This window comes from Parasteatoda tepidariorum, chromosome 8 (genome assembly GCF_982258835.1).
Source record: "Parasteatoda tepidariorum strain Cologne lab strain chromosome 8, Ptep-v5.0, whole genome shotgun sequence".
Classification (NCBI taxonomy): Eukaryota; Metazoa; Arthropoda; class Arachnida; order Araneae; family Theridiidae; genus Parasteatoda; species Parasteatoda tepidariorum.
This window is the reverse complement of record NC_141762.1, coordinates 13,710,202-13,725,186: the sequence shown is the minus strand read 5'-3', so window position 1 is coordinate 13,725,186 and position 14,985 is coordinate 13,710,202. Positions and strand designations below refer to the sequence as shown.

Genomic DNA, 14,985 nt, shown 5'->3' with positions numbered 1-14,985 from the left:
AATTATATAAATGCTAACATTCATTATTTTGGCACGTCCTGTTGTATCAGCTTTATGCAAAAAGTGAGATACATTAAACAAATAATACAAGGGGTAAATAAAATCTTCTTGTTTAATGAAATCTTAAAGGAAAAAGAAAGGGAAATTGTTCTATCATATCCATGGTAACTAACTGACAAGAGATAAGGAAATATTGGGTATACACATTATCACATATTTTTAATTATCATTGAAAAAAATACATTAAATATGTGATGTTATTCAACACACATTCTCAAACTCTTTTATTGTACTATTACTCAATTAAGCACTTTTACTTCGTTAACTCTCTCAAAGTAAGATATGAACTATTTCTTAAAGCTTGTTATAGGTTTGAGGGACCGACAATAAATTACGAACGGAAAATCTGAACAAACTATGCCTAACAATGTAGCAATAAAGTTGCAACTAGTAAAAATTACTTTGGTTATTATATGCAATATTAGCTCAAACTAAATATTTCTGGAGTTACAGACATTTTTATGAAAAAAAACTAATTTTTTTGTCTTAAGCTTTTTTGCTGTAACTTTAGAAATATTCAATTAAATTAAGTAAAATTTTCAGAGTAGTTTAAAATTAATTGCAAAATGTTTGCTTTAAAATTTCATAAAAATTCGTGGAAAACTGTGCAACATACAAGTACAATTAAAGTAGTTCTTTTATACTGCGCATGCGCTGAAAAAAATTAATATTTTCTCCATAATTTTGTAGCAAATTGTATTTTACAGCCAATGAAAAAAGTCTGATTTTAATATATTAAAAATTTAAGAAGTTTCAAGCAATTTTATAAGTAGTTTTTTTTTATTTTTACTTTTTAAAAGAAAAAGAAAATGACAAGGGGTTTTCAACAAATAGTATTTTGTATCATAAGTGATAACAAATGAACATTACAATAAGCGTTCATTCACCGAAATATGATTGTATAAGAAAACATGCAAAAGAGAAAATTATACTTTTATAGGGATCCAATTATGCCGGTGACATTTTTAATAAAGCTTGCTTTATAGAACGAAATTAAAAATTTCTGGCAAACCCCTTATCATTTTAAACTTTCTTCTAAAAAGAATGAAAACAAATAAAAAATTTCCTGAAACTTTTTAAATTTTAACATATACAAATCGAGCTTTTTTTATTAGTTGCCAAATACGATTCACTACAAAATTAAAAAAAAAAAGAAAAACAAATATAAATTTTTCTCGAGCATGGGCAGTATAAAAGAATTACTTCAATTACTCATATCTTGCGCAGTTTTAAACAAATTTTTCTCAAATTTTAAAGCATTAATTTTGTTAATAGTTTTAAATTGCTGCAAAACTTTTGTTTAATTTCATTCAATATTTTTAAAGTTACAGCAGAAAAAACTCAAGACAAAAAAAACTTTATTACAAATTTTTGCTTCATTTTTTGGTATAGAATGTTTAAAAACTTTTTTTCCCATTTGTAATTTATTCATGGTCTCTCAAACATCAAAAAGCTTTAAACTCCACTGATATGTTTGAACAATCGCATGATCTAAACACTTCTAAATTTATAAACCAATTATCTTAGTATTTTTTGAGAAATATCAAAAAATATGTTAGCATCTAAATGTTTTTTTAAAGGTTGTTTCTCCCACTCAATATGATATTTTTACTCGTGTGATGAAAGAGTAAGGAATATGAATTAAGTGACCCAGGCCCATTTGGCCCTACGTAAGAATATCGCAGTCACGAAAGCTAACGCGATCAGCACGAAAGGGAAGCCCCCGAGTCCCGCAAGATTAAATGCACCATAGTCGCGTCGACGAGCAGAGGAGACCAGAAGCCCCGGTCGAAACCTGGAGGCTCAAGCGCCAAACCGGCTGCAGACCATATGACCAGTACGGCCGACAGCAGTGAGCCAGACCACACAGCCAATCGTGAGTCGCCCTCTGACCAGAAGGTCCGTGAGCCTCTCACCAAAACCAGAACTTTATTAAAAATACAATGAAAACAAAAGAACATAGGCGAACAATTTTTTACAGGTCGATGATCAGAGTTGATCTGCCGGGTGAATTACAAGAGTAGGCTGTAAGCCTCGTATTGTGATTGGAGTCACTAATAATTTGAATTCTCATTTGTTTTAATATAGGCTAAGGTCAGTCCCAGTAGTTAGTTCTTCTTTGTATTCCTCGTACTGCGCTCTTGTACGACACACAGTTCTTGCCTAAAGCGCTTATGATGTATTCGCAGGTCCGAACCATACCTTTGGTTAGTCTCATTGCAGTTAACGCATTTTTTCTGTCCTTGGCAGGAATCCGCTCGATGACCTGGTGTGTCGCAATTGGAGCACGTCTCTTCATGGTTGCAATCATTGGCCATATGGCCTAAGCGATTGCATTTATAACACCTGAGCGGTCACTCATTGATTCTATAGCACTTCTAACCAACGTTCATTCCGTCGCGTTTTATAATTTTTTTAAATCTCGATGGCTCAAGTGTGACTACCCAGTGATATCCTCTTTTGCATCTGATGGGAAATACGACTTCATAGTCTCTGTTTAAAATTTTAAGTCATTAACGTATGTATATGTGACAGAAGCGCCACCTTTAATTTTCTTTAGATTTATTTGTTTTAAAGTTTCACTTTAGGTTGCGTGGCAACCTGAGATAGTTTTTTTGTTGTTGTTCTTTTTTGTTGTAATTTAGAATATAATTTTTAGAATCCGTTTTTGATGCTAAATTATTAGTTATTAAAAGATTAAAGTTTTATATTTGTTGTCATTCATTTGTAGAACTTGTGGTTCACTTGATTGATTTTATTTAAAAGGCGTCCGTATTATTTATTTTAACTTATTAACGACATTTGTGGCGTCCGCGACAGGACGGTTGATAGGCTACTTCTCATTCGAAAAATGTTTTTAGAATCAAAAGTATTTAAAAAGGAAGATCTTATTATTGTTGCCCAAGAAATTGGCGAAGTATTACCTCAAAAAGCTACTGTAGCGGATCTGAAAACGATCATTTTGAAAAGTAAAGAATATTTAGCTGATCCAGATTTTGTAACAAGTGTATTGGTAGTTACTGTCAATGATCGACAACAAAAGGAGGAATATGAAGAAAAAGAGAGACAAAGAGAATATGAAGAGAGACAAAGAGAATATGAAGAGCGAGAAAATATAAGAAAACATGAACTGGAGTTGGCGAGAATTCAAGCTACATCGCAAAGAACCGGTGAGTCTCCGCCAAATATTATTAGTGCCAATGTCAGAAAGCAGTTTAATTTGCCAAAATTAGAACTTAAGCAATTTAGTGGAGATTTAAAAGATTGGCTACCATTTTGGGGACAATTTGAACAAATTAATAACGATACAGATATTGCCCCTGAAAACAAATTTCAATACCTGATTCAGGCTACAACTGTTGGATCTAGAGCTAGAGAAGTTGTAGAAAGCTTTCCTCCAACAGCTGCAAACTATACCAAAGCAGTAGATAGCCTCAAAGCCCGATTTGGCAAGGATGACCTTTTGGTCGAAGTTTATGTTAGGGAATTGTTGAAGCTCATTGTTTCCGTTCAAAAGCATGAAAAGATATCTATGACGTCCCTTTATGACAAACTAGAGTCATATCTTAGAGCTTTGGAAACGTTAGGTGTTACGACCGAGAAATGCGCTTCAATACTATTCCCTATGGTAGAATCTTGTTTCCAAGAAGAGTTTCTAAAATCCTGGAACCGAAGTTCTTCGCGCGTTGCTTCAGTTGACGCCAAAGAGCGATTAACAAACATCATGGCTTTTCTGAAGGCAGAAACGGAAGGTGAAGAAAGAATTAATTTGGCCTTGTCAGGTTTTGGCATGGGATCTGATGAAAAACGCCAACCCTTTAAAAAGAAATCAAGAGATTTTCCAACAAAAAGGTTTCCAACAGCGGCAAATCTATTGACTACAGATGTAAAAGATTTGAAGAAAGTGTGTGTGTTTTGTTCAGGGAAACATAAAAGTTCAGATTGCTTTTCCGCTCGAAATATGACTTTAGCTGAAAGAGAGAACATAGTAAGAGAAAGTCAATGTTGTTTTGCCTGTTTAATGCAAAGACATTCAGTTCGTAAGTGCAAAGCTTTTATAAAATGTGTCATATGCGGTAAAAGACATGTGGTAATGTGTGAATCTTTAGCTGCAAAAAATCGTGAACCCGATAAATCTGGGCAGAAAAGTGAAAGTTCTGAAATAAACATGTCCAACATCACGTACGGAAAGTGTTCCTTCAAACTATGAAACTAAAGCTGATATCTGATAGAAAAGAAATTGTGGTGAGAGCAGTTTTAGATTATGGATCACAAAGAACATATATTTTAAAAAATTTGGCTGAAAAGATGGAATATGTTCCCTTGAGAAAAGAAACTCTCATACACTCTTTGTTTGGTGGTCATAAATCGGATAAATTTGAACACACGTGTTATAGAATTAGATTAAGGAATCCAGAGAATAACTTGACTTGTAACATGGAAGCTTTAGATCAAGCATCTATTTGTGATACTATAACACCTGTTAGCTTTGGACCCTGGTTTAAAGAGCTTGAAGAAATGAATATAAAGTTGTCAGACGTCGGAAATGAGTCACAACCAGTTCAAATTCTGCTTGGAGCTGACGTAATAGGAAAACTTATGACTGGAAAAAGAAGAGTTTGAGCCAGTGGATTAGTAGCAATGGAGACACTACTGGGATGGACTTTAACAGGGAAAGCACCTGAATATGATTTACCGTCAAGCAACGCAATGTTGGTTACTTCCCTTTTAGTAAAATAAATGGATATTTCTGAGCTGTGGAGATTAGATTCTTTAGGAATAAAAGATCCTTCAGAACAAAAATCTAGAGAGGAACTGCAAGAAGCCTCAATGGAACATTTCTTAAATACAGTGAAATTTGAAGGAGATGGCCGTTTTATAGTTAGTCTGCCATGGCTTGATGGGCATTTGCCCTTGCCAGATAATTATGATTTGGCGTTAAAGAGATTGCAAATGACAACACGCAAGTTGAAAACCGACAAATTGTATGATGCCTATGAAGAAGTGTTCAAGGGCTGGGAGAAAGAGGAAATAATTGAAGAGGTTCCAAAAGAAGACATGGGAATACCTTGTCACTACTTACCTCATCGACCTGTGATAAAGGAGAGCAGCACAACTAAAATCAGGCCTGTGTTCAATGCTTCTTCTAAGAGAAAAGGAGTTCCTAGTTTAAATGATTGTGTAGAAAAAGGGTTAAATTTGATAGAAGTAATTCCCTCAATGATAAATAAATTTCGAAGATATCAATGTGGCGTAACAGCTGATATACGTAAGGCTTTTTTGCAAATAAGTCTTTATGAAAATGATAGAAATTTCTTGCGATTCTTATGGTATGGAGAAGATGGACAGCTGAAACATTTTCGTCATCGAAGAGTTGTGTTTGGCGTTTCCTGTAGTCCGTTTTTGCTAGGAGCCACTATTCAATACCATTTGAATAATAAACTAGAAGAAGCAATGGGAGGGAATGAAAAATACCCTAAAGAGATTATACAGGAACTAATATGCAGTTTTTATGTAGATAATTGCCTCACAAGCGTGAAAACTGAATTAGAGCTGAAACAATTCATAGAAGTTGCTACTAATATTATGGCTGAAAGACAATTTGATTTACGAGGGTGGGAGTCTACTAACCCATCAGAACCTAATTCTAGTGAGACCAATATTCTGGGAATGAAGTGGAATAGACGAAGTGATACTCTGTTAATTAATATTCCTGATATGAAAGACACAAAACATGAAAAAATCACCAAAAGAAGCATTTTAGCTGCCTCACACAGAGTTTTCTATCCTATGGGGATAACTAGCCCGGTATCACTACGACCAAAATTATGGTTACAAAATTTGTGGAAAGCTAAAATTGGTTGGGACGATGAAGTTGACACAAAAACACGAGAAGATTTTACAAAGTGGCTAAGTCAGCTTGAATATCTGAAGCACGTAGAAATCCCAAGGTGGTTACATTGTGACAAAGGTTACGAGCGCATTTCATTACATTTCTTTTGTGATGCCAGTAAATTTGCGTATTCCACAGTAGTTTTCCTGAGAATAGAAGATGAAAGCAATGTTCAAGTTCACCTGATACAGAGTAAAGCAAGAATCGCCCCTAGCGGGAAAAAGGAAACAACGATTGCTCGACTTGAACTTCTTGGTGCCACAATTGCAGCTCGTCTATCTATTGAAATAGTAAAATTGTTTCAGACGGACAAAGTTCATTTCTGGTCAGACTCAACAACTGTATTAGCTTGGCTTAAAATAGAAGACACATGGGGTGTATTTGTGGAAAATCGAGTTCAAGAAATCAGGAAATTGACTCCAGTAAAAGCATGGAGGCATTTGCCCGGATCTATGAATCCCGCAGACTTACCAAGTAGAGGTTGCTCTGCTCCATAACTTGGCAATTCGATGTGGTGGGAGGGCCCCAGCTGGCTATATCTTTCCCACACGCAATGGCCTGCAGCAGCTGACGAAATTTCCGTTAATGAAGAGGAAGTAAATTTGGAAAAAAGAAAACAAGTAGTTATTTCCATGGTAAATATTGAAGTAACGGAAATATGGTGCAATTACTTTTCAACATATAGCAGAAATGTAAGAGTAGTTGCTTGGATCCTACGTTTTGTCCACAACGTTTCACATCAGGATAAGTTAAAGGGAAATTTAATCTGTGAGGAGTTAGCAAAGGCAGAAAGTGTGATTTTTAAGTCAATGCAAACAACGCATTTCCAAGATGATAAATTTCTCGCCAAAATACAAGCTTTTCGAGATAAAAGTGATATTCTGAGAGTAAAGACCAAACTGGTACATAGTGATGAGAATGAGAATTTCAGATGTCCAATCCTTTTACCTGCTAACAGTGTTGTGTTAGAATTAATCCGTGAAGAGCATATAAAAGCGATGCATGCAGGTCGTTCCATCTTACTCTCAAGACTCAGAGAGCGATACTGGATTCTTAAAGCTAAAAAAATAATAAATAAAGTTATTTCCAAGCGTGTGACTTGTAAGCGTCATCATGCTAAACCAGTAGAAGTTCCTTTTGCTCCCCTTCCAAGAGAAAGAGTTACTCAGACAAAAGTTTTTCAAGTGTCTGGTGTGGACTATGCCGGTGCTCTGTATCTAAAATCGAAAGAAAAAGCTTGGATCGTTTTGTTTACCTGTGCTGTGTACCGAGCAGTTCACTTTGAATTAGTACGGTCTCTCACTACAGATGCTTTCATTCAAGCATTCAGACGATTTATCGCAAGAAGAGGTATAATATCGGTCATCTACTCGGATAATGGAAAGAACTTTGTAGGAGCAAACAATTATTTAAAGAATTTAGATTGGGACAAGATTGCTGTGTACTCAACCACTCAGAAAATAATTTGGAAATTTATTCCACCCACAGCAACATGGTGGGGTGGATGGTGGGAGCGGATAGTTGGAATGCTTAAGACTCTTCTGCGTCGTGTGTTAGGTAAATCTGTTGTAGATTATGAAGAACTAACTACAATTTTATGTGACTGTGAGTCGGTTATAAATAGCAGACCATTGACCTACATTCACGATAATCCATCTGAATTAGTACCTTTAACTCCAGCAACATTTATATACGGGGAAGGTAGCAACAGCAACGAAACTCCCGATCTAGACCTTGTGAATCGAACCTCTATGTTGAAACGTGTAAATTTTTTCAAAAATTACGTGAAGATCTCAAACAAAGATTTAGAAATGAATATCTTGCTCAGCTAGTGCACAAGGGAATAAGAAGGAATGATGTAATAAATATCGGTGATATTGTTTTAATAGGACAAGATAATGCTCGACTCATATATTGGCCTCTTGGAATTGTCTTGGAGCTTTATCCTGGAAAGGACAGTATTCCTAGAGTAGCCAGATTAAGAACCTCTCAAGGGGAAAGGATCCGACCTTTCCAAAGACTTTATCCTTTAGAGCTATCAGCAAAGAACGATGTGGATGTTCTGGAAAAGTCTTCAAAGAAAATTAACTTTGAAGTTGATAATATTCCCAATTCCGTTGATGTGCCTGATAATTTGGAAGTGAATTCGCTTATCAAAGGCAGATTGGGAAGAATCATAAAAATTCCACAACGTTTAGATTTATAAACTTTTTGTTATTTATATAATGACTGAAGATTTTTTTAATTAGTTTCATATAAAGGTGACCAATATACATGAGTTAGTTTGTATTTTAAAGAAATGCTAAATGCTTGTTCCAAAGTGCTATTCTATTATCACTTTGCAAGGTGGGAGTATGTTCAAGATTTTAAGTCATTAACGTATGTATATGTGACAGAAGCGCCACCTTTAATTTTCTTTAGATTTATTTGTTTTAAAGTTTCACTTTAGGTTGCGTGGCAACCTGAGAAAGTTCTTTTGTTGTTGATCTTTTTTGTTGTAATTTAGAATATAATTTTTAGAATCCGTTTTTGATGCTAAATTATTAGTTATTAAAAGATTAAAGTTTTATATTTGTTGTCATTCATCTGTAGAACTTGTGGTTCATTTGATTGATTTTATTTAAAAGGCGTCCGCATTATTTATTTTAACTTATTAACGACAGTCTCCTTTATTAAAATCATTATTGCAATCCTTAAGTTGTCCAATGAGTCCTTCCTTGCTTAATGACTCTGGTAGCTCAAAAATTATTATGGGCTTTTTTCTGCTGGGCGCTTGGTTCTTTAATTTCTCACTTAGGCCTTTTTCTTTGAATTGGCGCCTCTTAAGTAGTCTATTATTATTTTTTTCCAACAGGATTTGCGACTCAGCCGCCCAATCTTTCTGACTAATCTTAAATGAGCTCCCAATCATACTCTTCGCTCTCCGACATTCTCAAAATCTTTGCTCTATTAGCTTTGTTCGCCTTCGTCGGTCGTCCCCTCTGTCTGCGTTGGCCGTCAAACGACGTTACTCCCTCGTACCGCGAAGAGGTGCAGAGCAGGAATTAAAGCTTTTGAATGTTATTTGACCGACGTTTAAGAGTTAGAAGGGGGATAGGCACTGACGACTTGTTCCGCCGTGAGTATTCGATTAATAAATATTTTTTACACAGCTTTCGAACTCGAAGGGACTCGAGGGTGATCAAAGCGTAAAGAAGATTGATGTGAAAAGTATCAAAAGTCATTTTGTGGTTGACTTCTACATTCAGTGATTCCTGCATCTCTACAAAAACAAATAAAGTGATGGGTTAAATCAAATTCTGTAATCTTACATCATTTTGAAACCTTGTATGTTAATTATGTCTTCAATACTTTAAAATATATAATTTGTACAGTGTTAATTCAATATTATTTCTAGTATAAAAAGTTCATAGATAATTGAGAAAAAGTTCAGCGTAACTTGTAACAAATGTGAGATTATAAGTCAAAGAAATAATATTTTAAGTTAATTGAAATACGATTCTCTACAATTATAATTAAATCCTGTATTAAACTTTATATTAATTTTTAGAAACTAATGCTTTAATATAGCTCATTTTTATGTTGCACATTTATCCAATATTATTTATTGTAAAAAAAAGTTCTTAACTTTTAGTGTCAAAAAGTCAATAAGGATTGTCCTCTTACTATAATAGAAAAAATGTCGATAGCAACTGTGCACGTCTTCGAAAAAAGAAAACTGAATTCGAGCTTCGTTTTATCAATTTTTAATCAGGTTACATTCAATCAAATTTCAGTTTGGCAATTGATTTTCAATATCACGAAAATATAAATTTTGTTTTTTACTGTAAAAGAGTTAATTTTTTTTAAATAAATGGTTTCGCTTGATGTTGCTCCGATTTAATCTCAATCTAATTAATTCATTAGGTACAATAAATAACTAACGAGTTTCAGGCCATAAAATCACCGTAATTCACACTGTTAAAAGAGTCTTCAAAGAACAGTCATAAGTTTGTTTCTAGCTGATTATTCCATCTACAAATTGTTCTAACAACAAGGAACTACTTGAAATTCGTTTCCAGTGTTAAAAAGAAATCAATGAGGTACAACCTCTAACCTCCATCTTTGTAAAGGACAGGTGTTTTTCAAAGATTGTCGGGGAAAGATGTTCCCAAATGACTTTCACTCAATAAATGGAAAGAATACTGAAGTTTGACTCTTTTGGTTTAAAAGCAAATGGAAAAAAAAAACTGATTTCTTTCAAATAAACTTTTTTTCAAAGTGTATTGAATGCTAAAACTAATCCCTTTAAGTGAGTAGAATTTCAGAAAAAAGCTCTCTTTTTGAAAGCGACTTTTATTTTATTGGAAAATACTTTATCACAAAGTAAGAAAATTCAGTTATTAAATAAAACTTAAAGTACCGAATAAATAAAATATAAAAAGTATCGTAAAAAATTGGGGTGCATGTAACAGTAATTCTTCTCGCGATATCTTGAAATGTATTTTTGGAGAGAAAAAAAAAGAATTTATTGAGTCGTTTTTCCATTTTTTTAGAAGAAAATCAAAATCGATGTAAGGAAAAGTTGTAGAATTTATATCTATTTTTAAAAGCTCTAACAAATAACGCAAGTCCAAATTTTCTTATTTAATTAAAAAAAATTCTGATTAAACAAAATTAAAAAGCCAGTAACAACAACTTGTTTCTTTTACATCATATTACTATTTTTTCATACAATGTTTATTCATACATATAAATAATTATATAAATATTCATATGTATCATAATTCATACATAATGACATTATAAATTGATATATTAAATTAAATTAAAATACTGATTATCTTCCATAGAGCTGAGCGCCAACATCTTTAGTAAGAGAGTTAAGACAATAGTGCCAAATTTGCTCGAAATAAGGGTTGCGAAACAGAAAGATTACGGGATGGGTTACCACACTTGGCGAAGTTTCTCTCAAATATCACTTTCTTCTACTGTATAATCCGAATGTTTCGGATGAAATTAATATTTCGTTTCGATAAATTTCAGTTTTCACTTAATCTGAGAGTGAAACTAATCTGATATATTTCTCTATCAGTCTCATATAATCTCCAAAACAATTCATCCAAATGCACTGAAATTTGGCACTCTGACGAGTTGAAGCATGGAGAAGATCGTTGCTAAAAAAAAAGAACATTATGGTTTAAATAATGGGGATATTTCAGTATTGTGATCTATTGCGCCAACTACAATCGCCAAGTTGCCAAATAGATTTTAAGCTTTCAATTTTTTTTTTTTTTAAATTATGTAGATGTTTGCCCGGGGGTGGTCACGAGTTATACCTTTGGAGTTGGTCTCTTTCTGTGATGTTTTTTTTTTTTTAGTTTCTCGCGGGCCGCTGCCCGAAAGTTTCCAAGACTTGGTGATTATTCTTCCACAGATTAGGATACAGAAATCTCCCCTAAATATTTCAGAACGGTGTTTGTAAAAAAAAAAATTCTCATAGCATTACCTTTAAGGATTGAACTTTTCATTTAAAGGATAACATTCATAATTTCTGATATCTTGAAACTCTATTTAATAACAAAAATAATATACCTCACAAATGATTGCATGTCCTTAATCTGTGGTCCTTATGTCATTTAGGACAAGAAAAACCCCAATGGATATTTTTTCATGGCAACATGGGGATAACGTCACCGAAATAGTATTTTAAAAGCTATTTTAAGTCACGTGTTAACATTGCTTACAGTAGCATCTTCAAAACGCGTTTCTATACACACAAGACAACAGGAATTAAAAAAAATTAAATTAAAATGATTTACTATAAGTGTCAAATCATTATGTGAATGTGATAAAATCTTGCTTGAACCTCTGAGCATTAGGTTCGGCTTTTTCCAAACTTTCAAGTGGAGGCCATTCTGCCTCAAAATTCCAGTTTCGCCATGTTATTGAATAGGAAAATAGTGCGAAATAGGAAACCTTCTGTACAATTTACAAGCGTTAAAACTTATACAACTTCCAAGCCCTAAAGTCATACAACTTCTTTACAATTTTAGAGCTAGAAAGGGTTAACATAAGTTAGCTACAACCAACATAGCATCATTTCCGGTGGTAAATAGTACTTCGCATAGCTAATTTTTCTTTTGAAGAGCTTTCTAAAACTTCTGCCCTGGTAATTTTAAAAGATTAAGTTTTCGGAAAATACAACAAAGAATAATAAAGAGTGACATAATGAGCTATATTTCAATTCAGCTTGATAAATGGGAGCAGGTCTTAAGAAAATGTGTAAGTAACAAGGCGTTTAGAGCGTTAAAAATAATTATAAAAATATGTGTGCAATTAGTTATTATCACCAAGAATTGAAGTTACAATTGTAGCGGTCCCGCAGCGGACGGTTCTCAGTAGAACACCGAAGTCAAGCACCACTGGCTACGGTCAGTGTGCGGGTGGATGACCACTTTGATTAGTCTGCAAAGAGACCGAGAGTGAGGTATAGGCCCTCGATAAATTGTACCATGAAGTGCTTGCTTCGCGCGCAGGTCGTTGGGCTATCAAAGCAGGGTAGTCAATCCCTCTGCAGAGGATTAATATTGTAATGGCATGTCTTCGGATCATCCTCAGGGAGGTTTCCCACACCGTCGCCAATAGCGCATTGTGCAGCTTTAATGCACCAACAAACCAGCAATAAAAATTGTAACGAATCTTTATCACTGATTAGTCATGTGAAAACTATGTATAATCACATCTTCTATAGAGTCCTTCGAAAATACCCTTCGAAGTCCTATAAAGTATTTTGCTCATTGGGAAAGGGCAAAAATGAGGTACTCAGTTAAACATCAGTTTAGGGGAAAAATTAATCCCAAGGCTGAAATAAAAGGATCAATAAAAGATAATTCACAGTTCCGAATCTCTTTGTTGATCAAAAATGAGAACAGGATCATAATACATTAGCATTTATTTTAAAAAGTTACACAGGCGAACAAATTTTTTGCTGCATGCATGTAAATCTTTCTTAATTCTGGTAATAGGATTTAAAGCTCCCAAAGATACAGATTTTTTAGGATGACATTTTTAGTCTCTTTTTACCTAAATATACAAGTTTAAGAACGCTTTATACTGCCGGAGTGGCATAAATGTAGTGACAAACTTCTAGGGGAGTGGGAACACTTCATCAGTATAAAAATTGCATAATTGTCGTAGGAGCATAAGGTCACTTCCCTATTTTCAGAAGCACACGATGAAACTGTCCGTTATAATGAAAGAGTGAAGTGTCTCTAGCGGCGCATGACGACATTTCCCGGCATGAGTTCTTATGAAATTTTAATCTTGCGCCTTAACTTCTCTAAAAGTTTGTGCAAAACATCTGTGTTACCCCTGTTATATATAACGTTTTAAATCGTGGACATCTCGGCAAAAATGGACTAAAAATATTATTTAAAAAATATATAACTTGAAGAGAAAAAGCGATTGCTGATTGAAAATCAACGGTATGAAAATATCACACTTAAAGTATAGCTTTTCTTATTTTTCTTGGCGACAAAGCTTCTAAAAACAGTGTTAATCCGAACAATGCGGGATTCAACAGCTTATGAAAAATAAAATAAAAACATAAATTTCTGTAATTCAATTTGAGTATTTTAAAAACAACACTTTTCTTACTTAAATTTTTAATATTTTAACTAAATTAGTGTTAAAAAATGTATATCGGTAATTGAAATTACAAAAAATTTACTTCACTGAATACATTGTATGAGCTTCTGGAATAAAACTTTATCCTATAATACCTTTACGAAGGGAATTTTAGCAATGCCAAAAACATAATAAATTACTAATTTTAACTAGAAAGCACATATTTATCGGAATGTAATTCTGTGAGTAGCAGACTGATGAAGTTACGTAAAATTATAATCCGATAAGCGACTTTTCATAAGTTTTCAATTTCCATGGTTCAGCTTGCGATTTTAATCCTCTTAAAGTAGTACAAGACAGCGTGTTAAATTAGGCAAATAAAACTTTTTTAATTAGTTTTCTCGTTAAATACATAGTTTAGGAGCATTATTTTCATTAACAGAAAGGATTATTTTGCTATTAAAAGCATACTTTATATCATTATTTTAAAGAAGGTTTTAAAATTCATTTAGAATTTACACTGCAATGATGGATTTAGGTGTGTTTGTAGAAAAGAAAAAAAGCATTTGTATTACATAGCTTGTTAACTTACTTTGAGTTCAGTTAAATTAATTTTCAGGTATCCAATTTTATAATTGAAAATACTTCACGATAGTTATATTTATAACCAACGTTGAACAGCCAACTCAATTTTGAGTATACAATTACCAATTCTTAGCTCCGTAGTCTTGTAATTTTGAACTCAAATCAGAAATCAAGGAAACTCCTGGATCAAGTATTGAGAGAAATTAGTTTTCTAGGAGGACTTTTTAAGGAAAATGACCAGCATTAGCGTTTTAAGGAGTGGAATACCACAAAAAACTCCCACATTTGACCTGATGTCAAGCGGACTCTAACCAACGATCCATCTATCACTGAGGATATTTTTCGTCAGCACTGTGGTCGGTGTGAGCCGTGTGCTGAATTCGTATCGACCCGCCTTCTCTGGGATTCGATCCCGGGCACTTCATTGGCAGGCGAGTGCTCTATCTTTTGAGCCACCACGGCTTTTTCTCATTATGATTGTATTAATTCAAACGAAAATAGTTTTATATATAAAAAAGAACACAGAATGTGTTCAAAAATTAATCATCCTAATTTTGGTCAGGCATTGTTAATATAAAATCAACTATCAAAATTAAAGAAACATCGTTTTTTACAAGAAGAAAAAATTCTGGTAAATTTACCGTGCCGTAAGAATGTGAAATTTCTTAAAAAAATTATTTTGGTTAATAAAAACAAATAGATGAGGTATCTAAATCATTCGTTTGGAAACGTTTCCTGGCTTACCAGAAATCTGGTTTTCAAGACTATAGTTCTTGTAAATAAACATTTAGTAAAAAATACAAAATTGGAAAACAAAAATCCAAATAAATGGTTTTATG

At 33.6% G+C, this 14,985-nt stretch overlaps 3 protein-coding genes across 3 annotated transcripts; all 3 read left to right on the top strand.

Moving 5' to 3' along the window:
• The first annotated feature begins 1,890 nt into the window (after positions 1–1,890).
• LOC147805744 (uncharacterized) lies at positions 1,891–4,270 on the top strand. Its single transcript, XM_087149410.1, has 2 exons — positions 1,891–1,936; positions 3,294–4,270. The coding sequence occupies exons 1-2, from the start codon at positions 1,891–1,893 to the stop codon at positions 4,268–4,270; spliced, it is 1,023 nt and encodes a 340-aa protein (XP_087005536.1).
• Positions 4,271–4,800: 530 nt separating this feature from the next.
• On the top strand, positions 4,801–6,450 carry LOC147805743 (uncharacterized). Its single transcript, XM_087149409.1, has one exon. The coding sequence runs from the start codon at positions 4,801–4,803 to the stop codon at positions 6,448–6,450; it is 1,650 nt and encodes a 549-aa protein (XP_087005535.1).
• Positions 6,451–6,462: 12 nt separating this feature from the next.
• Positions 6,463–8,159, top strand: LOC147805742 (uncharacterized). The gene is made up of 2 exons (XM_087149408.1): positions 6,463–7,716; positions 7,782–8,159. Exons 1-2 carry the CDS (start codon positions 6,463–6,465, stop codon positions 8,157–8,159), a joined length of 1,632 nt encoding a protein of 543 aa, XP_087005534.1.
• Positions 8,160–14,985: the final 6,826 nt, after the last annotated feature.